The sequence below is a fragment of the Vipera ursinii genome (genome assembly GCF_947247035.1).
Source record: "Vipera ursinii genome assembly, chromosome: 5".
NCBI lineage: Eukaryota > Metazoa > Chordata > Lepidosauria > Squamata > Viperidae > Vipera > Vipera ursinii.
The window spans coordinates 94,659,408-94,683,345 of record NC_139518.1 but is presented as its reverse complement, the minus strand read 5'-3'; the positions used below and the strand labels follow the sequence as shown (position 1 = coordinate 94,683,345).

The 23,938-nt window shown below is 41.3% G+C and overlaps 1 protein-coding gene across 1 annotated transcript in view; it reads right to left on the bottom strand.

Annotated features, from left to right (window-relative positions):
* Positions 1-23,938, bottom strand: part of LDB3 (LIM domain binding 3) — a 74,386-nt gene that overhangs the window by 31,922 nt on the left and 18,526 nt on the right. The window contains exons 3-4 of the mRNA XM_083364265.1: positions 10,126-10,277; positions 4,393-4,468 (exon numbers count right to left, since the gene is read on the bottom strand). Coding sequence (XP_083220391.1) covers positions 4,393-4,468; positions 10,126-10,277 — 228 coding nt within the window. The remainder of the gene's footprint in view (positions 1-4,392; positions 4,469-10,125; positions 10,278-23,938) is intronic.

Genomic DNA, 23,938 nt, shown 5'->3' with positions numbered 1-23,938 from the left:
GTAAAGACTGGGCCCGTTTTCGAACCTAAGTCAGATTTTGCTGGCGAGAGGTCAGGGGTCAGAGACTGAGAGGAGGACATGGAAGATCTAAAGCTGGCACCCATTAAGAAGGAAGAGCTCTGAGACAGGCTGGTCTCTTGTCTGCTGAGGTAGCCTGAGTGCGCACCATTGCTGGCTAAAATGCTACTCCTGTCCCCCACCGAGTTGCTATTTAGGGGACTGAAGCTCCCTCGGTCGCCAGTGACTTCCAGGACTGAATCCTGCGGAAGCAAAATATACAGGCAAAGGAAGGAAATGGGGGGGGGAGAAAAAGGAAGAAAGAAAGGAAAACGATCATAACATTCATGCAGAAAGGAGAAATTCCCAGCTCCGGCAATCTATACAAAGCAGTAAGGTTGCCAACCATTTATTTAAGCAAATAAAAATAACAATAAAAATGCAGTTGTTTTATATTCTGAGCTGTCGGGACAGAATCGCCTTAGCTCAGAAAATCCAAAGAGGGTAAATCCATTCCAAAGAAAATCTGGAATACATTGCCGTTTGGAACACCAGGGGCAATCCCTTGGTGTGGATATATTGTTGGACTTGTAGCCTGGTTGGCAACTTTACATACAGATAGCCCTTGACTTACAGCAGCAGTTTGTTTACTGTTACAACAGCACTGAAAAATGTGGCTTATGACCCTTTTTCACACTCGCAGCATCTCTGTGCTCACGTGATCCACATTCAGCTGCTCGGCAACTGGCATGTACTTATGACGGTTGCAGGTGTCCCAGGGTCATGTGATCCCCTTTTGCGACCTTCTGACAAGCAAAGCCAATGGGGGAAGCCGGATTCAGTTAATGACCGCAGGGATTCACTTAACCACGGTGGCAAGAAAGGTCGTAAGCTGGGGCAAAACTCAACGAGCGTCTCGCTTAGCAACGGAAACGTTGGGCTCCCACTGTCTTTGTAAGTCGAGGTCTACTTGTATTAGGCGCTTGCATCCAAACAAATAAGCCACTTCAATGGACTTTGCATTAGTCAGGCAAAAAATATTAACTTCGCCTCTTCCCGAAGAGGGACGTTAATAAATCTTCTACAAACAGCTGCAATTATTACTTATGTAACAGGCCATCCACCGTGACTGCCAGGTTGTTTGGCCAGGCAGGACAGTGGACGCTTCAAGGAATTTGGATGGCTGGACAGCATTTGCACACGGGACAACGCAATGCAACGAGGAAGAGAAGGGCGAACGAACGTGTTTATAGCCGGTCTGTATATAATTAGTTCCAGCTATAAAGGCTGCTGGCAAAGTTCATGCTGATCAAGGCCATTAAAGACAGCGAGCAGAAAAGGCTGCAAAGAATTAATAGTCCCTGCCCGGGACATTGCTTTGACTCGAGCAAATAAATGAAAGAGGGTCATCTACAACAGAGGTCCCCCAACCTTTCGGGCACCAGGGACCGGTGCCATGGAGAAAAATTTTTCTGTGGACCAGACGGGTGTGTGGCTTTGAATACCGCCTGCATCCCGAGGATGGAGCTTTCCTTGTTTGTACGGGCCGCTTGCTGAGATGCTGCGGACCGGTGCCGGCCCACGGACGGGGTGGGGGGGTGGGGCGGGTTTGAAGATCCTGATCTACAACACGGGAATCTTGATTCTGAGTCAGTAATTCTGCCCTGCTTTCTCCCAATCTTTCTTTACCCCTTGGCCAAGGAGATAGAAATTATGATCAGATGTCCTCTCCATCACTGGTCATCTGGTCCCTGTTCATGATGAAAAGGTTCCCAAGGGTGAATTCCAAGCTGCCAAGCACCAATACACTGCAGGAAGAATTCACGTTTATAGCATCATCATTACTGGAGTTGGAACAGACCTTGGAGGTCTTCTAGTCCAACCCCTGCTCAAGCGGGAGATCCTATACCGTCTCAGACTAATGGATCTCCAATCTTTTCTTAAAAACCTCCAGTAATGGAGCACCCACAACTTCTGAAGGCAAGTTGTTTCCCCCGGTTAATTGTCCTCACTGTCAGGAAGTTTCTCCTTAGTTTTAGCTTGGTTCTCTCCTTGGTTAGTTAATTTCCATCCATTGTTTCTCGTTTTGCCTTCTGGTGTTTGGTAAAATAAGCTGACCCCCTCTTCTTACTGGCAGCTAGCTCCTCAGACATTGAACTATAGGTGGATCCATCAACCTAACAATTCTTATAAATTCCCAACGTTTAGATTCATGGAGAATTCTGAATGCTGGAATTAAGTTTCTCTCTGTGCTGACTTAAATAATATTTTTTTAAAAAAAGACAGGAGACATCTTTTCAGCCTCCTGTCTCATCTTCGGCCTTTTAAAAGTCTTTAAAACAAATGGTAAATGTTCATTTTATCTCATTGCTTGTATCTCTGAGCCAGAGAACCTATCTATTCGATTGCTCACTCCGAGGGTCTTTTGTATAAGAAGAAACTCAGAGGATGGTGGCCAGATAAGTTGAAGGTTATCTTGTCTCTGAAAACAGCCTGATTACTCCTGCTGCTAGTTATGAAAGTCAGAAGTGAACTCATAGCTTCCTTGCTCTGGTCAAGTTTTCAAAGAAAGATTTCATCAACTCTCTTCTAGAGTTGTCATTAGAAATGCTGGCTTTAAATATAATCCCTACCCTCTTCGCCTTATGCATTTTAATGCTAAGAAGTCTCCCTTCTTTGCTTGGCCTTGTTATTACTTCGTACGTACTGAATTACTTCAGTGATTTACTGAAGGATATACTTACCTGGACGATCGAGCAAGAAGATTCCCAGAAATGCCTAGCTAAGGGGTCAATAGCAAATAAATGAATCCTTCTTCGGGATTTAGGTGAGAAAGGAGGAATCCCACGATTCCAAAACCCAAGCAGAGATGGAGCACGAGATGATTTATCGTGCAAAATCAGTCCACGTTACCAACATTCAATGGCTATCAGATTAACTTAGACAGAATCGAAAGGACTGTATTAATTTCAGCTTTCTAGAAAAGTTCCATCGGTATGTGTGTGTGTGTGTGTGTGTGTGTGTGTGTGTGTGTCCTTGGTGCTCTCTGAGCTTTCTTGGTTTCTTGCAGATGTTTTATTACCCAAACCAGGTAACATAATTCCATCTCTTCTTCACTTTGTGCAATAGAAACAATCTGAAATATATCTAACCCTAACCCTCATATCTATTCTACTTACTCAAGGCAATCATCTGTTTAAATAATTTGTTCTGGTAGAATTTGCCAAAAGGTCCCAGAAATCCTTTTTTCCCCCCAAAAGGTAACTAGACTTCATTGGTTATTTTTTTTTCTTTGAAAATGTTTTGCTTCTCATCCAAGAAGCCTCTTCAATTCTATGTTTCTTCAGTTCTTCAATTAGAAATGAAGAAACTTCTTGGATGAGAAGCAAAATGTTTTCAAAGGAAAAAAAAACCCAAGAAAATCCAGTTTCCTTTAGGAAAAAGCACCTTTGGGACAACGACTGAGAATGGTTAAGAATCTCCAGAGACAGTTTGCCAAAATATTGTGAAAGGATACAAGCTGTAAAGTCTCTGAGATACTTTTAAGGAGAATTCACTCTCTTAAAGCCAGAGCGAATAAGAGTTTTCAACTTCTCCCATTTTGGTCTTTCACCCAGGGCAGAGATGGGGAAACAAGAAAAAGTTCAGCAATTCAACAGGCTCCGTTGTCCAAACATTACACCTAAAGCTTGAGTTTGTTTCCATAATTGACTTATCTCTCTTTTTCTCCTTGAGTTCCTCCTCCTCCAAATATTAGAAGAAGCTACAGTCAATACAACAACTAGCAAAGACATCCAGAACTTGTAGACCAGGGGTAGGCAACCTTGGCTCTTTTATGACTCGTGGACTTCAACTCCCAGAATTCCTGAGCCAGCCACGCTGAGGGGAAAGGGAGAGGTTTCCAAGCTGAGCCATGCCGGCTCAGGAATTCTGGGAGTTGAAGTCCATGAGGCATAGAGATGCCAAGGATGGCCTAGGCCAGAGGTAGGCAACCTTGGCTCTTTTATGACTCATGGACCTCAACTCCCAGAATTCCTGAGCCAGCCATGCTGAGGGGAAAGGGAGAAGTTTCCAAGCTGAGCCATGCTGGCTCAGGAATTCTGGGAGTTGAAGTCCACAAGTCATAAAAGAGCCAAGGTTGCCTACCCCTGTTTTAGACAATGAGTGTAACACTCAGAGATGGGAACTCTTGTGAAGTCTGAGGACACATTATTGCAAGTAGGAGGAAGAGAAGAGATGGACTACAATTCTGTTCATTTAGAAGGGCAAAGTAATCTTTGCCATGTGATACATTACAATATTGTGACTTTAATGTCTCCCACTCAGAGGTCTCCCTGAAGAAAACCTTTATATTCAGAAATGCAACATAAACAAAAGAAGCTATTAGACATCTACCTTTTGATGAGGGATCACAGGCATGGGAGAATCAATCCTTGGGGTGCTTGTTGGTATCGGAATTGGACGTTTTGATCTGGCAAGAACACAAGAAAAAATTGGTTATTGAGCACATTTTTTAAAGCAATTTATTATATACCACTGCCAACACGGGCTTTAATCTTTGCATCGGCCTTCTAGTTTTACTAATGAATCATCCATTTCCCCCCCCTTTCAAATCTGGGCACGTGTGCTTAGATCCTTTCATCCATTCATCTCCTTCTCCCAAACAACACAGGAATTTTGAAATTGGAAATAAGAAGAGTTCCATATCAGTACAAACATACACATGAAGCCGGAGCCTTAAGTTGCATGAAAACAAGGAGAAGAGAAGGTGAGGTCTAAGGAACAACATTTCTTTAAATTCAATTTTCTGCAAGGCCATGGAACTTTCAACACAACTTCATTGGTTGGAAGAAATAACACACCAGGCCAATGTCCATCATTATCTACTTCTTCTTTCCTTCGACTGGGTCATGATGTTGGCTGCTCACCCAACAATGGTCTGCTTAATTTCACATTTAGACCTTCTAACTGTACTAAGCCAACAGGCTAGGGCACCAAGACAAAACTGGACAAAGCTATTTCTCAGAGGCTTCTGAATTCAAAATAAAATAAAATAGGCAAACTAGAAATGAGGAATATATTAAGGTTGAATGAACATTGCAATGTTTATCTTTCTTGTTTTACAGTCAGGATGTCTACAGGGTAGAGTCTAAACGTTTCTTTGACTGCACCATTGCAACTGCTATTTTGACTGGTTTTTGCCCATACCCTGTGGATGCTCCTAGTTGGAGTTAAGGACTGGTGCTAAATTGGGCCTCTTCTGATCCTGGGTTCTGAGCTGTAGAGGCAGGCAGATATGGGGGGAAGGCATGACATGATCATGACATTAACATAGCTTGCAGCACACGGCAATGTCTGTAAACTCTCTCTACTACACAGGTGTTTCCACTGAAAAAACAGTTGTCAAGGTTCAGGGAATTCAGAAAGGAAAAAGTACATTGCAGCTTCTTGGCAAAGCCTTACTCCATTCCTCTTTCTTCCCTTCCCTTTATTTCAAACGCCAATTAACCCGAAGAGGCAATTGATATTGTCCGCATATTCATAGATGGAATGAGAAAGAATGGCTTGCTTGCTAATGCTTTGATGTCTGATTCCAGGATTTTCCAATGTTCTCTCCTCTTACAAATAAAGAGGCTCGCTTTAGAAATAAATTTGCACCTCCCGTGTTACACCTACTCCATCTTCTTTTAAGGGTCTACTGAGACAAATCCACCCTATCACTCAGATGTAGTGAAGCAGATGCCAAGGTTTTAGAGGCTGCCTTTCTCATTTCATAGAGGCCTTCTCTGTAACAAGTCTTCTATGGGATCCTTCTGAGCAAGGGGAAGACCACATCCACTTCCCAGCAGTGCCTGTGGAATACCCTGTGCATCACAACACCACTCCGAAGAACAGCAATGAAGTCCAGGGTGAATTAAATGGCCTCCAAATGGAATCATTGTGCATACAGTGCCCCAGCGTGGTGTGTATGTCATGCTAAACCATGGTTTGCTTAAGCATAACTTAGTGAATATAGTAATGGCTGGTTTCCAAAACCATAGTTCACAAAGAGCATAAGATGGATTGTAATAGGATGGGTGTATTGGTGTACGCATGTGAACATCTACACAGACTTAACCAAGTGTTTCAAGGAGATCCAGTCTGACTAGAGCAGGGGTAGTCAACCTTGTCTCTTTTATGACGCGTGGACTTCAACTCCCAGAATTCCTGAGCCAGCGTGGGGGAACTATGGCCCCTTCGTGACTCGTGGACTTCAACGCCCAGAATTCCTGAGCCGGCATGGCTCAGCATGGAAACCTCTCCCTTTCCCCTCAGCATGGCTGGCTCAGGAATTCTGGGAGTTGAAGTCCACAAGTCATAAAAGAGACAAGGTTGCCTACCCCTGGACTACAGCCATCAAACAAATATGATAAGGTTGAACTTCAGGGAATGGCTCAACCAAGCCACTTTTGAACTTCATATTTGAATTGAGTATTGAATTGATTATCCGCACAGCCTTCACTGTCTGGACAAATGCTTTTGAGAACCATCCTGTGGTACACAAGTTAGACCTAGCACGTTAACATGTATTCTGTTCAATGTGCTGGCAAATCCATAGCAATGCAAAGGACAGTTACATAGATAGTATCCTTCATTGCTATTTAATAGATACCAATCACGAACTTGTTGGCCTTATCAAGATTCCTCCGCTGAACAAACCTACTTAAAGCCTGCAAAAAACCCACCAGATATTCTATCTGCCAATGGTTGAATCAATTTCAAGGTGCTAGAATTAGAAAGAAATTATTTCTTACTCACTTCTCAGCTGACTTGGAACACTTTTTCCCCCCACTCATCAAATTCTGTCATTTACTGTATATTCACTAACATTTGAAGGATTAACAAGATTCACCATCACAACAAGGAAGATAACCTTTCAAAACTGTTAAATCAAGAGTTACCCATAATGTAGTAAAGGTGGAATAAAAATCTAACAAATAACAAATAAGTCTTTCCTTCACTTATGATTTTGAATGCCACAACACATCATAATTTATGTGGATTTAGAAAGGGGTGCTAAGCAAATGCCTTAGGTCTGAAAGGGCAACAGATGCTGGATCTGTTGTTAAGCCAATCCGTTGAACATAGTCAGTCTTTGTTGTTGTTGGGAGTAGTTTGTTTCCTACTTCAATGGTGGACCATGTTGGAATTTTTCCATGGTTTGAGAGCCATGGAAATTATCACAGGTTTGCTGTAGCTATTTCATCGGTAACTCTTTTACAACTTCTTTAACATAACGGTTGAGCCATGGCTGTGACAGAAACATCTCTCATGCTTAATTAACCATTCCTTGACACTTGAAACACAATAAAAATATATCGGCTCCAAGAGTCTATGCAAAACAGAGATCATTCATACTCAACCTTCTGTATTAATGTCCTAACCACCAAACTGTTCTCGCAATCTAATAGGGACACTTACGTCAATGCAGTTCTAGTATATTTTGATCCAGTGTGTTTAAAAGACTTATAAGATGGAGAAGACAATTGATCAGCTGTAGGTAGGGTTGGCAAGTCATATGATACTTGTTTTCTATTTATGGCAAGCTGACAGTTAAAGCCAGAAGATTTCCATCACTTCAGTATCTTCAGTGTAAATATAAGGGCCATTATTCTGTATCTTTTGTCATTGTTTGTTTTTTTATATACTTAATTTTAGTTCCATTTCTTTGATTTCACCTACCAGCCCCACTAAACACTCTCCATTTAGCTTTGTAATTTTGGGAGAGAAGGAAGGCCCAGGTCTAAACAAAGCACTACTTACTGTATTATTTTGATTTTCTTTTTTTTTACAAATGGCGCCATGCTGAGAAGCATTATAATAAGGTAACCAGGCCTGTAAAACTTTAAACAGCCACTAGATGGCAGGAAAGGAACATGTAGAAAATTGGCCTTGTTGCCTTCTAGTGGTTGCTTAGAATTTTGCAGCCCTAATGATTAGAAATGTTTCTGCTTGAGGGTCTCGGTTTTTTTTAAAAAAGCTTTTAATCAATATTTATTTCTATATAAATAGATGTAAAAAAAATTAACCATCTCCCCCCATGCAAACACCAGTTTTGATGCTGCTACAGTAGCAATAGCTTTCGAAAAGCAAGAACAGCTGGCCCATTGAGTTTTCAATTCAGCAAATTTGAGAAGCAAGCTAGGCTAATAAAAAGAAGTTCCAAATTCTATAGAAGCTACCATATTGTAAATAATCCCCATGAAACTGTCAGAGTCAGAACTGATAAAGAAAATGTCATTGCTCCAAGGAGCAATCTGGGATAAGCATTTGTCTCTGGCAGCAGCAGAAGTCTACATCTTAGATCTAATAAAAGTGGGCCTCATATTTCTCCACTTTTTTCTCCCCATTCAGGGTGAAGGAGACCTTGTTGCCAAGTACCTTTCACTGAATTTTTATGTGCTTTTTTAATAGACGCACCTCAATCTTCCTAAACTGAGGGGGGGAGTCTAAAATACCTATATCTGATCTTCATTTGAACCACTCCAGCTGTGCATTTAAAAGGGACGCGGTGGCTCAGTGGGTTAGGACGCTGAGCTTGTCGATCAGAAGGTCGGTAGTTTGGCGGGTCGAATCCCGAGTGCCACATAACAGAGTGAGCGCCTGTTACTCGTCCCAGTTTCTGCCAACCTAGCAGTTCGAAAGCACGTAAAAATGCAAGTAGAAAAATAGGGACCACTCCGGTGGGAAGGTAACAGCGTTCCGTGCGCCTTTGGCGTCTAGTCATGCCAGCCACATGACCAAGGAGACGTCATCGGACAAGCGCTGGCTCTTCGGCTTTGAAATGGAGATGAGCACCGGCCCCTAGAGTTGGAAACGACTAGCACGCATGTGCGGGGGAACCTTTACCTTTACCTTTAGCTGTGTATTTAAGTCAATTTTCTACTACCAGAGAATCCTGCTCAGGAATTAACTTTAGGAGGAAACAAAACAAGCATCCCATCTTTTGGAAGTCTCTTACTTGAGACACCAGAGATGGAGAACTTCAGACCTCAGGAGGCAACCAAATCTTCCGAGCCAACCTGTCCTAATCCTTGAATTTGTCTCAGGGTGGCTCCACACAGTTTTGGATTTGGTGGTGTTGTCTGCTGAGATGTGGACATTCTGAATGGTGGAATGCAGACTTGGACAAAAAAATGGTTCTTCATTCTTATCATTAAGGCTACATGAACCTGGACTGTTTTGGTCACCAAGATGTAAAAAAGATGTTGAGACTCTAGAAAAAGTCCAGAGAAGAGCAACAAAGATGATTAGGGGACTAGAGGCTAAAACATATAGGGAACGGTTGCTGGAATTGGGTATGTGTAGTTTAATGAAGAGAAGGGTCAGGGGTGACATGATAGCAGTCTTCCAATATCTCAGGGGCTACCCCAAAGAAGAGGGAGTCAAGCAATTCTCCAAAGCGCCCGAAGGCAGGACAAGAAGCAACGGATGGAAATTAATCAAGGAGAGAAGCAACCTGGAACTAAGGAGAAACTTCCTGACAGTTAGAACAATTAACCAGTGGAACAACCTGCCTCCAAAAGCGATGAATGCTCCAACACTGGAAGTTTTTAAGAAGAGACTGGACAGCCCTTCGTTCGAAATGGTGTAGGGTTTCCTTCCTGAGCAGGGGGTTGGACTAGATGACCTCCAAGGTCCATTCCAACTCTATTATTATTATTATTATTATTATTATTATTATTATTATTATTATTATTATTATTATTGGTAAAGTTATGTAATACTGCACTGCACTGCAAAGCACAAAAATCTGGCTGAAATCATCCAGCCATATGGGTGTTTGCAACCAAGATCTGTGGAGCTTTTGAACCCGTTTCCCCAAGGACCGACCTCATTCTCCTATACTGAGATTACCGGGCACACCTTTTACTAATAGATCAGTTCACTTAAGGGCCGGCCAAAGAAAGATCGAAAGGTGCCTTTTCGATATCACAAAACAGGTCTGTCTCTGAGAGGGTTGGTCAGCTTGCTTCTGGACAGTATGATGGGGCCCAAAACATTTCAGGTGGAACTTTTCAGCTCCCTTGCAGAGTGAAAGCAAGCAAGCATTGAATTCTTGTGTGGAGAGTAACTTATCTTGCATACTTTTGAAGAGTGAGATTCAGGTTGTAGTTTGCTGATTTGATCATATTCTGGGCCTCTAGGTGGGTCAGGCCATCTGTGTTGACGCCGTCGATGGCTACCACCATATCCCCCTGGCTCATCTGAGACTGGGCTGCCTTGCTTCCAGGGGTGATCTGTTAAAGAGAGAAGAAGAGAAGGTCAAGAATATATGCCACCCAGGTCTGGATTCACATCCCCTGGAGCAGGGGTCTGCAACCTTGGCGACTTTAAGACTTGTGGACTTCAGCTCCCAGAATTCCTCAGCATAATTTACATAATTTACACAAATAATGAGCTGTCACAAGTTGACTATATCCTGTGGATAGCCTTGGGTTAGGCCAAAGCAGGAAAGAAAGAGTTAATTAGCAAGGTGCATTCAAAAGCCTTGACAAATACACACACACACACACACACACACACACACACACACACACACACACACACATATATATATATATATATATATATATATAGGTATAAGGTAAAGGTTCCCACACACATGCATGCTAGTCATTTCCGACTCTAGGGGCCGGTGCTCATCTCGGTTTCAAAGCCGAAGAGCCAGCACTTGTCCGAGGACGTCTGCGTGGTCATGTGGCCGGCATGACTAGACACCAAAGGTGCACAGAATGCTGTTACCTTCCCATTGTAGTGGTCCCTATTTTTCTACTTGCATTTTTACGTGCTTTTGAACTGCTAGGTTGGCAGAAGCTGGGATGAGTAACAGGCGCTCACTCTGTTACGTGGCACTCGGGATTCGACCTGCCAAACTGCTGACCTTCTGATCGACAGGCTCAGCGTCCTAACCCACTGCGCCACCGCGTCCCTATATATATACATATATATATATATATTTGCAAGGCCCCAAATCAAAAGAAGACAAAATAGGAGTCAAAATAAAATATACGTATCAACCAGGGGCTGAAAGACACAATGCTCAATCACTAATCTCCCGCCACATAGACAAGACAGGACATAGCTTCCACGGGGAAACAGTGGAGGTTTTGGAATAAGCCAGACTCAAAAATGCAAGAGAATTCACTCTGACCAAGTGGCCATCAGCCAACACGTAAACCTATTTATGGATCTGTCAAAAGATGTAACCAAAGACGCGGAGCTCTCTAATTCCACAAAGTCTCTCCCCGAGCATAACCGATTTAATACAAAGATCTACCCTTATCATTTGCCCACCAATGAATCTCACTTCTTCACATCTCCTGCATGTGTGACATTCCCTACTGTGATAATAAAATATCTGGAATTAAAAACCCACCTCAGAAACCTCAAAACAGCCCTGCACACCGACCCTGAGCTACGCTTCTGTCATAACCTGTTTCAGAACGATAGATGAACTCAAGAAATCGATGCATTTTACAGTGAAAATCCATTTCATGACCCTGCCTTTCTCAATTCCTGCTAATAATTATGCTTTTGGGAAGTCTTAAACTGTATTAAACTGATGGTTACACACACACACACACACACACACACACACACACAAATGGAATAGCCACAATCTACTCCACACGTCCTTCACATTCATCGCTCTTCTAGTTTTTTGAAATAGGTGCTCAGTTCAAGTCAAAGGATGTGTTTACACGAGCGGGGTCTTCAAACTTATGTGTTACGGCAGGGGTCTTCAAACTTGGCCCTTTTATGACTTGTGGACTTCAAGTCCCAAAATTCCTCAGCCAGGCATCTGGCTGAGGAATTCTGGGAGTTGAAGTCCACAAGTCATAAAAGGGCCAAGTTTGAAGACCCCTGTGTTACGGTGTGTGCATAGCTAATAGTTTCAGTAAACAAACAGGATCTGAGTTAGCAAGCGTAGCTTTCATGGACAAAATATATTTTGATGTCGGAGAACCATGACCCACGGGATCAACTTTGGTCCATCCTGACCAGTATGTTTACAGTAGGTTATATGAGATAGAGTACCAGGTAAACTGAATTAAATAAATATCCATACATCCACTGATAATTGCAGAGGAGAATTTCTGAGTGGATTGTGCTTTGAAGAAAACTCATGTTTCTATCAACAAGGGTTCCCTGGCTTAAGTAAGGGCTTGTATCTATTATAGCTTATTACACTTGAACCTTCAGTTTTACAACTTTGCTCTCCCTTGCTTAGACACATTTCGGTACACACAGAGACACTTGTGATGAATGGCAGGGTCTCTGCACCCAAAAGATTTTGCAGGCATTTAAAACAAGAATGGTGACAGTGATCAAAGACCCTTCTCCTTTTTACGTGTGCCTCATATGTGATGCGTGTGAAAAGAGGCAGGACTTCAAGCAAGAGAGCCTAAAACCCTACCCTTTTGACATGCCTCTCGACGTATGTGAAAAGGTGGTAGGGTTTGGATCACATAGTTGTGGCTTCTAATTGAACAGTTGTAGTCATCTTCTATGGCAATCCCTGAATATGCCTTAGTTATGTTGAATGAGCCAACAGAGGAAGCCAATTTTTCTTACGATACAGATCTGCTCCTTTTGAAATATGGTCCTCTGTTTAAACAATCAAACCCTCCATGCATAATGCAGTCAGCTCTTGATACTTGACGACAAGCTGTGCAAATACATCATCCAGGTCACCCAACTTTGAGATGGGGATGAAAAGGGAAAAAAAAACAAGCTGAGACAAATGACAACTTCCAAATATTGCTGGAAGGAGCAATCTAATTAGGGTTCAGCTGTCTCCAGCTTGGCTTCTGGCAACTTCAGAGACACACTCACACACACAGTTCTCAGCAATGATACAAGAATGGTTTTCCATCACCTTCAGTTTCATTTTATGTTTTAACTTCTCCATCTAACATACAGCCCTAGTAGAGTCTGTCAAGAGTTCATAAATCTAACAAAAAATGGTATTCAGAAACAATAATTTATGTGGTCAAAATAGGGCTCATCTAACATAATCCTTCAGACATAAAAGGTTCTCCTGGCTTCATAGCTATGTTTACTTATCAAGAGAAGCAGTGATGTGTGAGCACAACTCTCACAGAGTCTTTGAAAAAGGGAGAGAGAGCCTCCCTCCCTCCCTCCCTCCCTCTAAGAATATATACTGCTCACATCTTGAAACATTGCTGTCCATCTTGTCTGAATAATGTTAACTATTCCGACTTGCTGATGTATTCAAATTCAGGAAAGCTGATGTGGGCTGATTCACACCTGCTCGTACTTATGAAGGATGAAGATTCATTGCTGAACCTTTGGGGAGGAGGAGGAGGAGGAGCAGGAGAAGAAGCAGAAGGAGGAGGAGGAGAAGGAGAAGAAGGAGCAGGAGGAGCAGGAGAAGGAGAAGGAGAAGGAGGAGAAGAAGGAGAAGAAGAAGAAGAAGAAGAAGAAGAAGAAGAAGAAGAAGGAGAAGAAGAAGAAGGAGAAGAAGAAGAAGAAGAAGAAGAAGAAGAAGAGGAGGAGGAGGAGGAGGAGGAGGAAGAGGAGGAGGAGAAGGAGAAGAAGGAGAAGAAGGAGAAGAAGGAGCAGGAGGAGCAGGAGAAGAAGAAGGAGAAGGAGAAGGAGAAGGAGAGGAGGAGGTGGAGGAGAAGAAGGAGAAGGAGAAAGAAGAAGAAGAAGAAGAAGAAGAAGAAGAAGAAGAAGAAGAAGAAGAAGAAGAAGAAGAAGAAGAAGAAGAAGAAGAAGAAGAAGAAGAAGAGGAGGAGGAGGAGGAGGAGGAGGAGGAGGAAGAGGAGGAGGAGAAGGAGAAGAAGGAGAAGAAGGAGAAGAAGGAGAAGAAGGAGAAGAAGGAGCAGGAGGAGCAGGAGAAGAAGAAGGAGAAGGAGAAGGAGAAGGAGAGGAGGAGGTGGAGGAGAAGAAGTAGAAGGAGAAAGAAGAAGAAGAAGAAGAAGAAGAAGAAGAAGAAGAAGAAGAAGAAGAAGAAGAAGAAGAAGAGGAGGAGGAGGAGGAGGAGGAGGAGGAGGGGGGGGGTAGTCACATGGATTTCAATATAGAAATTGACTAATCAGTGTAGAACTAATACAATCAAACTGAAAAATCATGTCCCCTGAACTTCATGTCTTTTCATTCACCTAACTTTCATCATGATTCCTCCTATGAAACTGGAGGAAGAGAAAGTCAAGATAAGAAGCTTCACCATCCTTGACCGTACCCATGAATCAATCCCAAAGGATGCAAATCCCAAATACTTTTTCAGAACAGGCATTGCATTCTAGCTGTGGTGAGTTGCCAACCTCTTTTCAGAGGAATCTCTACAAAATCTCAGTTTTGCAATCACTGCCCATTTCCTTCTAGCGTGAGATCTAAATTCCTTATATGCACGTTCTAAATATAGGCTTCCAGACTCTCAAGGAAAAAAACCCAAAACATGTTGTAGTACAGCAACTTTCATGTCTTTATCTATTCCTGGGTTGCTGTAGACTCTGAAACTCTCGGTGTAAGATACGTTTGACACATATCAAACTCAACAGCTCCTGAAAGGAATTATTCACCATAATTCCTGCTCAGGTAGGCGGTTTCATTAACGGTGCTCAGATGGGTTATTTAATCGAGATTGCAAAACTCCTGATGGTCACTATACGGCAGAACAGCATTAGAGAATCTCGAGGCCCAAATCTGATAGCCATATAGGCTAGCAACATTTCTCTTGAATTCGTGATACTGAAAAAGCTTGGCTTGGTTCAAAGATGAAAACATCACCTCATCTATCCCAAGCTTCAGATTCAGCAGGATAATCTCCAAGTAAATAATAGTCTTCCCCCTCCCTTAAATTTTTTCCAGGGTCCCTGGGACATTGTGATGCCTTCTCAGCATTTTGACAAAGTCCACAAGAGCTGAAACATCCAGAAAAGTGATTAACGCTGGTCAGAAAAAGCAAACTGGAAAGTAGCTGAAGAGAACACACTTTAAGCAAAGAGAATAACTTGCTAAAATTAGATCCTGATTGATTCCCACTATCTGTTTCTAAGGAAGCCCAAAGCACGGGACTGGGACCAGCACAAAGAACACTTGGATAATCAACAGTAAGCGATTGTTCCAAAGCACTTGTGACAGATAAGGCAGTGCCAGTTCGCTTGTGTTGGGAGGACTGTGGAAAGTGGGACAACACGCTCTTGTTCCAATCTAGAAGCAAGAGCTTCAAGAAGTAACCTGCTTTCTATCAATTAATCAGCAATCTACCATCTTTGGCTGAAGGGTGGATCAGGATGGTTCCTAAAATGAATTACTTTCCTTGCATCTTGCTGCCATCAAATAAAATATCTATGGGTAAGCTGAACCATTTCAGTCTGCCGATGCGAGTTTGTGGAGTTGGATGCATCTGGGGAACTTGCAAAAAATGGGCACTCGTAAAGTGGAAATTGCTGGCTGGTTACTACATATCGTTGTCTGGTATTCCTTTGGCGAATCAGTAAAAAAAAATCAAAGCTGGTTTGCATGTTCATTAGCAAATATGGAATATCGTGTAAAATATCAGTAAAATACTGCTTTGAACCTCATAGCAAAGAGATCTGTAGCTGGAGAAGGAAGTGCCCCTGGTTTGCCTTTCATGTCATGTATGTGAATGTCTAAGACTTTCAACATCTCATTTTGTCCTTTATGAAGTGTTCCACAATGTTGCCATTTATCATGAAAGTCAATTATCTGTTGACAACCAGAGAACACTTCAATCAAATTCCATTAGAGATCAGTTGCCAATGTATTTATTGAATGCGCACTGAAATCTTTGCAGTGATTACATCCAGCATTAAACTTAGCTCATTGGAGAAAGCAAGTATGGCTTGGAAGAGTTAGTGTTAAAAGGAAACCAGGCCACCAAAGAACACAATGGCTGGGCACTATCAAAGTTGACACCGGCCAAAGCAAAGAACTCAACTCAGAGATGCCGTGCAAGATCGAAAGATGGGGAGAGTCCTGGCCCATAGAATCACTTGATCAAGTCGAATACAACAGAATGGATAACCTCAACATCATCATTAAACTTACAAAAGTCTAGTGACCATTTACTTATTAATACTTATCAGACAATTACTCAGTTTATGTAACAGGTTAAACTTTATCATGGTTTGTTTAAACTTGGCTTAGTATGTTGTATGAAGCCAAGCCTTTGTTGCAGGTTATGGCTTATGGCTTAGTGCAATGTTTAGAAAAGCTTTGTGACTTATTAGGCAAATAATGGCTTAAAGCCATGAGCCCTAGTGGTTAGAATGAGTAGTGCAGGCTACTTCTACAGACTGCGAAGGAGCCTTCACAACTGTCACAATAAAGCAAGTTGTTGCCTATTTTTAAAAGCTTGACCTGGAACCACCCACTAGGAAATTCATGATAAAAATGACCACTTTACTAAGCTTCTTTTATCTTCCATTTTCTGCCAGTTCCATTAAAAATAATTTTTAAAATCTCTTCTTCTTTTCAAAAGCAGTACCACATTTCAAAGGGACACATAAATAATAATAATAATAATAATAATAATAATAATAATAATAATAATAATAATAATAATAATAATAATAATAATAATTATTATTATTTAATTTCTATATCGCCCTTCTCCCGAAGGACTCAGGGTGGTGTACAGGGCAATACAATAAAATACAACATACAAAAATTAAAAAAAATCAGGATTGCAGGAGCTACCCAAGATAAAACACTGCACAAAACTCTATCTTTTCTTTGGCAAAAATATTATCATGTTTCCGATTACTGTAGCCCAACTGGTTAAGCTGAATTTCTTCCCATTGAGGATTGTGCTGGATAGATTCCCTTTCTCTAGCTCAGTGGTGGCGAACCTATGGCACGCGTGCCACAGGCGGCATGCAGAGCCCTCTCTGTGGGCACACGTGCCGTCGCCCCAGTCCTAGGCCTTCAGCTGTGTTTTATAAAACCTTTTCACTTTAGGCCTCCGCCGCCATGTGGAAAAAAAAAGGTTCAATCAATCAATCAATTTCAACTTCTCACAGGAAAAAAAAAATCTTGCAAAGTTGGAATTGATTGACTGAACTTTTTAGTCCCACCCAGTCTGCCGTTACCGCCACAGCCACGTCCACCCAATGGGCCATGCCCACCCAATGGGCCACGCCCACCCAATGGGCTACGCCCACCCGGCACCCGACGATTCATAAGCGGGTTTTGGGTTGCAGTTTGGGCACTCGGTCTGTAAAAGGTTTGCCATCACTGCCCTAGCTTATTTGGTATATAAAACAGCTTATGGAAAAGAATTTCGGGTCTCCATATTTTCATGCAGCTATAAAATTTGGGCATTTTTCACTCATTCAGCACATCCAAGCTGGAAAATCACGTCTATACGGACATTCAAGATAATACAAAGAGTCTTAAGGAGATCCTCAGAAGATCACTTTTCTTCCTCTGCAACTTAAAAAAAAGATTGATTTTTAGGATGACCTGGCTGAGTTGATGGCTGAAATAATAAACAATTAGAAGGTTTACTTCTCATTATACACTTACATATGCTGAGTGAGGACATTGCACACTGTTCCACACATCTGTTTAGAATATTTAATCCCTGCAGGTCTTGTGATGCAGAAATACTGTAAGCATGTTCCCCAATGTTATGGTTGATCACCTTTTTTGCTTATCTTTTTTTGCTGGCCCTTTGCCCAAAATACCATTTTTATTTTTTATTTTTTTTCTGTAAAATGCTGGCTGTCTACTTCAGAAGTCTCTGGAATGCTAATGGCACTTCTGGACATTCACATTAGAGACGTTGCTGTTTAGGTGTAATCACAATTCTGAGCTGATCTTGGTAAAGGCTAAGAATTTCTTCTTTCTTTTACTAGTCCCAGTGAAGAAGCTAAGGAAAAAGCTGGCATTTGGAAATGGTTAAATGCAACAATGGACTCCAGAAGATGGTAGAGGACAGGAAGGCCTGGAGGAACATTGTCCATAGGGTCGCGATGGGTCGGACACGACTTCGCAACTAACAACAACAACAACAAAATGCAACAACTGAGGTGTGCACTGTTATTCAAAGTGTAATTAAAGAGATAGACAGGCTACTATCCAGTAACAATCACGTCAGAGATTCCTCCCTCTTTAATATAAAAGCTTTATTTAATTTGCAAGTGCTTTTTATAATCTGCCTGCACTCCTAAATTTAAATAGCCCTGAATTTTTGTAGACAACCACTGACTAGTCAGCCTTCGTAATGCAAGAGAAAGTGACATGTATTAGATTCTGCTTAAGAGCAGGGGAAAAGATAGAAACGGATTCTCTTAAATTAAATTAATGTTGGGTTGTTGTTGTTTTAAAAAAATTACATTGCAGATTTCATTCTTTGCCATAAAACTCATGACAGGAGAAAAAGAATGGAAGTTAGGCTGCACTTTCTTAGGTAAAATAATCATTATTATTTTTCAGTAAGGTGATGCAAAAGGGTAATTTCTGGCAGCCACTGTGAACGGGGTTAAAAAATTGAGATTGGGGGTTTCAATCCCCAAATCTAACTTGTGGACTTCAACTCCCAGAATTCCTCAACCAGTATGGCTGGCTGAGGAATTCTGAGAGTTGAACTCCACAGATCTTAAAATCGCCAAGGTTGGATACCCCGATTTGGAGATTGCCCCAGATGCCAACTGAACAAACCATGTGATTTTGCCTTGCCGTAAGATATTGTCTTTCTGACTACTTAATTTATGTAATGTAGCACACATATTTGCAATTCTTCAGTTTTTGAATGCAAACAAGTAGGAGTAAAAAATGTTTTTTTTTTTTAAAAAAGAACACGCGTCAGTAATAGATCAACTCTAAAGAAGTGGTTTTTGACACTTAAAATAGAAGGCTCTTTCTAGGGACTTGGAGAATTACGGAAACAAACTTGCCCAAACAAATAAAATATTTTCACTTGCCAAAACACTGCACGCCAGAGGCATGTGTTGCAGTGAAAGTGGCTGCATTCTTTCATCTCCCTTCATAGATCTTTAGTCCGATTTGTCGAGTGCCGTAAGAGAAAACTTTGTGGTCAGAATTGTGTGACGATAAATATCAGCAATCGGCTTGGGATGACACTTTTATCCATGTCATCTTTTTCCATTGTAGGTGATTCTAGAAGAATGTGCAACGTGATCGCTTGTGAAGTGGGAGAAAGAGAAGGCGCAAAAGGCTATCACACTTCGTTGGGCTGGTCTTCAAATAAGATAGGCAGCCCTGCCTTATGTAAAGGCTGGTACCAAGCAGGGTGCTGTTTGGATTAAAAAAAATAAAAAAATAAAACGTGCGTATAAGAAGCAGATGGAGAGATGGGATGGATAAATAGATAGATAGATAGATAGATAGATAGATAGATAGATAGATAGATAGATAGATAGATAGATAGATAAATAGACAGACAGACAGACAGACAGACAGACAGACAGACAGACAGACAGATAGATAGACAGAGAGAGGCAGAGAGACAGACAGAGACAGATTGGATGGATGGATGGATGGATGGATGGATGGATGGAGAGAGAGAGAGATGAAAGGATGGGTAGATGCACGTATGTTTAGGTGTAATAATTAAAGTAGCAAGCTAGAAACTGGAAGACTGTGAATTCTAGTTCTGCCTTAAGCATGAAAACTGTCGGGTGGTTGGGTGGTTGGATGGATGGATGGATGGATGTTTGGGTGGACATAGTGGTTAAGATACCAGGAATAAAACTGGAACACCATATGTTCTACTCAAGTTTTCAAGTTTCAAGTTTTATTTAATTTGTATACCACCCTTCTCCTTGGTAGGGACTCAGGGCGGTTCACAGGGCCTTAACTCCAAACCTAGCTAACTCCTGCCTTAACTCCAAACCTAGCTGGGTGACCAACTAGGGGCCAATCAATCTACGATCTAGGAAGAACAAAATGGCAAACTATTTTTGAAAATCTTACTAGGAAAACTGCAGCGACTAGTCCAGGTCATTGCCAGGGGTCGAGAGGGTCTCAGAGGCACAATATACCCCCCCCCACACACACACAATCATCTTTCACCAGTCTCCTTGTCACACCAGTCAAGACATTCCAGGGAGGATAATTTGCTGAAATGCCAATAATGTTCTTTGCAGAGATTGATAGACCCTGCCATTGCCAGCACTATAATTTCCCACCACTGCTTGTTTTCCAAATGTGCTAAGAGTGGCTGAGAAGAAAAGTAGTTCATTCCACCTATTTGGGAAATGATTCTAAGTGGAAGGGTCTCAAACAGAAACTGTACCGATAAAATATACAGTAGGGCTTGCGTGGAGAAGTCTACTGATAGATACACAGCCACCTTTCAAACAAGGATCAGCCAGGTTAAACTAGACCCAGGGTGGCAAACTGGTACAACTGCATCATAAGCCTTCTGACCACCCCAGAAATATTTTGAGATGGGAAGATCTGCTTTCACTTCAAAACAGGACCATTTTCAACATGGGACCCTTGCTGGACAGGAAGAAACAATATTTCAAACCAAGAGTGTTTGGAACTTGACAAGGAAAGCTTTGACCGCCACCCTTTCAAATGGAGAGCACTCAATCCAAAAAAGCTTTTGCACATTATTCCTGCCTGGTCTACTTTATTCACTATAATTTTGTTGCCCCAGAGATTTAACAAAGTCTAAGGATAATATTGTGCAGAGGAATCATATATTTTAAAAGTGTTGAAGTAGCATGAGGGTTAGGGTTAGGGTTAGGAATACCTAACTGCAAACACACACACACACACACAGAGAGAGAGATGGATAAGTATGGATTATAAATTTAAATAAAAGGGGGGTGGATCAAATTTTTAAAAAAGTGCATGAGCCCAGTTAAATGTAGTTAAGATGGGAAAGGTTTTGTATGCCAAAATATTTTACCACTCCTGACCGGGAGGATAAAGTTGCTGCAACGGTGAGATAGGCAGCATATAACTTTAATAAATAAAATAATGTGACCTCATTTAACACCTCCCCCAAATTTTCCAGACAATATATCCATTTTCCAAATAATCAGTTTCAAGAGCTGACTATCACTCACAATGTCTCTTTCACGTCACCCAGTTCATCTAAATTAGAAAGGAACCAAGACACATTTTATAAATAGCCAAAAATGTCCTCCAGGAGTGATTCATGCCATTTTGCTTATCCACAGTTTAATTTTCAATGCAGCTGGATTTTGTTAAGAATGTGTGTGTGTGTGTGTGTGTGTGTGTGTGTGTGTAAATATTTTTGGATTGCTAACAAAGAATTAAAGGGAGACTGATATGCATTTCAAACTTACAGAATTTGTTCTCATCAGTCAGCCATACCCTTCTGAGATTCGAACCTGGGCTGATTGTACATTAGGCAATTGTTCTAACCCCTAGGCCACAGGCGCTCTCTCTCTCTCTCTCTTTATTAGCTGAGAAGCAAGGGAGATACTGTATGCGTTAAATGTTTGTTAAATATTTAGATTACCTTGCTAGGCCCCAAACATGGGACAAATCTTCAAATCTTATTCCTGTTTCAGCCTAATCCAAGGCCATCCACAGGCAGTGGTCACAGTAGTGACAGCTCATATTTGTGTAAATATTTTTGGATTGCTAACAAAGAATTAAAGGGAGACTGATATGCATTTCAAACTTATTATATTATATTATATTATATTATATTATATTATATTATATTATATTATATTATATTATATTATATTATATTATATTATATTATATTATATTAATTATATTATATTATATTATATTATATTATATTAATTATATTATATTTATTATATTATATTATATTATATTATATTATATTATATATATTATATTATATTATATTATATTATATTATATTATATTATATTATATTATATTATATTATATTATTATATTATATTATATTATATTATATTATATTATATTATGGTAAAGGTAAAGGTTCCCCTGCACATGTGTGCTAGTCGTTTCCGACTCTAGGGGCCGGTGCTCATCTCCGTTTCAAAGCCGAAGAGCCAGCGTTTGTCCGAGGACGTCTCCGTGCTCATGTGGCTGGCATGACTAGACGCCAAAGGCGCACGGAACGCTGTTACCTTCCCACCGGAGTGGTCCCTATTTTTCTACTTGCATTTTTATGTGCTTTCAAACTGCTAGGTTGGCAGAAGCTGGGATGAGTAACAGGCGCTCACTCTGTTACGCGGCACTCGGGATTCGACCCGCCAAACTGCCGACCTTCTGATCGACAAGCTCAGCGTATATTATATTATATTATATTATATTATATTATATTATATTATATTATATTATATTATATTATATTATATTATATTATATTATATTATATTATATTATATTATATTATATTATATTATATTATATTATATTATATTATATTATTATTATATTATATTATTATATTATATACATTATATATATAATAACAACATCTACGTCTTCATTTACGGGGGGGGGAATTTATCCCAGAATCTCCCAACTTCTTTGACTGGCTACCACCAATGGGAGATAACTTCAAACAACATTTGGGGGTAGAAGTGCCTCAGCTGCTTCACAAACTAGAGGCTTAAGCTTCAAGAGTGAATTATGGAGCAGAGTCTATTCCATCATACACATCACTTTTATCTCTTTGTGACATCAACCCACAGGGGAGCCCTTTTCACATCCGAAGATGTGGGTGTCCACAACAAGCTTGAGCAACATCAGGTGCACCTCTGTGCAAGACACACCAGTCACGTAAGGGAAATCTTTGTTGCCTTATAATGGGTTGCAATCCTGCCCCCATTTATTTGGAAGCAAAGTCCATTCAGCACAGAGCAAAGGTTTTGAATGGCTTTGCACAAGACCAGCTTATCAACTGACAGTCTTGCATGTCCAGAGAATCTGAGGCAATAATCGGGGGGTGGGGAGGGTGGTGGTGGGAAGCTGAACTGGAGAGAAGAAGTGAGATCCTAAATTCCCAGCACGACCGAAAAAGATGCTCCTGACGGATGCCTAGTTTTTAAATGGAGCAAATTTACTCTGCTTCGCTTCCCCGGAGGCTAGAAGTATTCTACAGTTTTGGTCTCAATCATTATCTGACCTTTCCAGGCTTGCTATAAACAGATCAGGCCTGTCAGCACCCGCCAGTGAGATCTCCCAAAAAGCAGAAATGGATGGTCCTGCAAAGAAATTCCAGGGGAATCTGTCTGAGTGTGGCCAACAATAGCAGTATCTTCTAACACTATGGAGAAGGAGGAGAAGGAGGAGGAGGAGATCCTTGGTGCTCTCTGAGCTTGGCTGTGTTCTTGCAGATGTTTCATGACCCAAACTTGGTAATATCATCAGTGCTAGAAGACAGAGTAGTTTGTGGAGAGGAGGAGGAGGAGGAGGAGGAGGAGGAGGAGAAGGAGGAGGAGAAGGAGGAGGAGGAGGAGGAGGAGGAGGAGGAGGAGGAGGAGGTTTTTTCTGGTTTTTGATAAGGGAGAGGGTATATAAGGTACTGTATGTTGGAAAGAAAATTCTGATTTTACAGGTCAAGACGAGGGCACTGAAAAAGTCTTTGCAAATGCTGGGCTTGTTCCTCAGCTGACCTGGAAAAGACACCCCATTCTCTGAGCCTGTCGTCACCTTTCCTCTCTGATGGACACCCCTGTTTTCCTCTCTTTGCTTTGCCAGCAGATTGCTCTTGCCAGCTGTCTGAATTCATCAGCTGGACAGCTTCTTCTGAAATGAGACGGTGGGCCACATGAATGTAGATCGAGGAGGCAGGACGTGTGCATCGGTGTGTTGAAGAATCAAGCACCCAGCACCCCCATCAGGACCTCACGGCCTGATTTTAAAAAATAAACCAGGAAAGCTGGTCAGTTAAAAAGGGAGAGGTTTTCCTTTCGTGTTAACTGGATTTGCAAAAAAAAAAAAACAT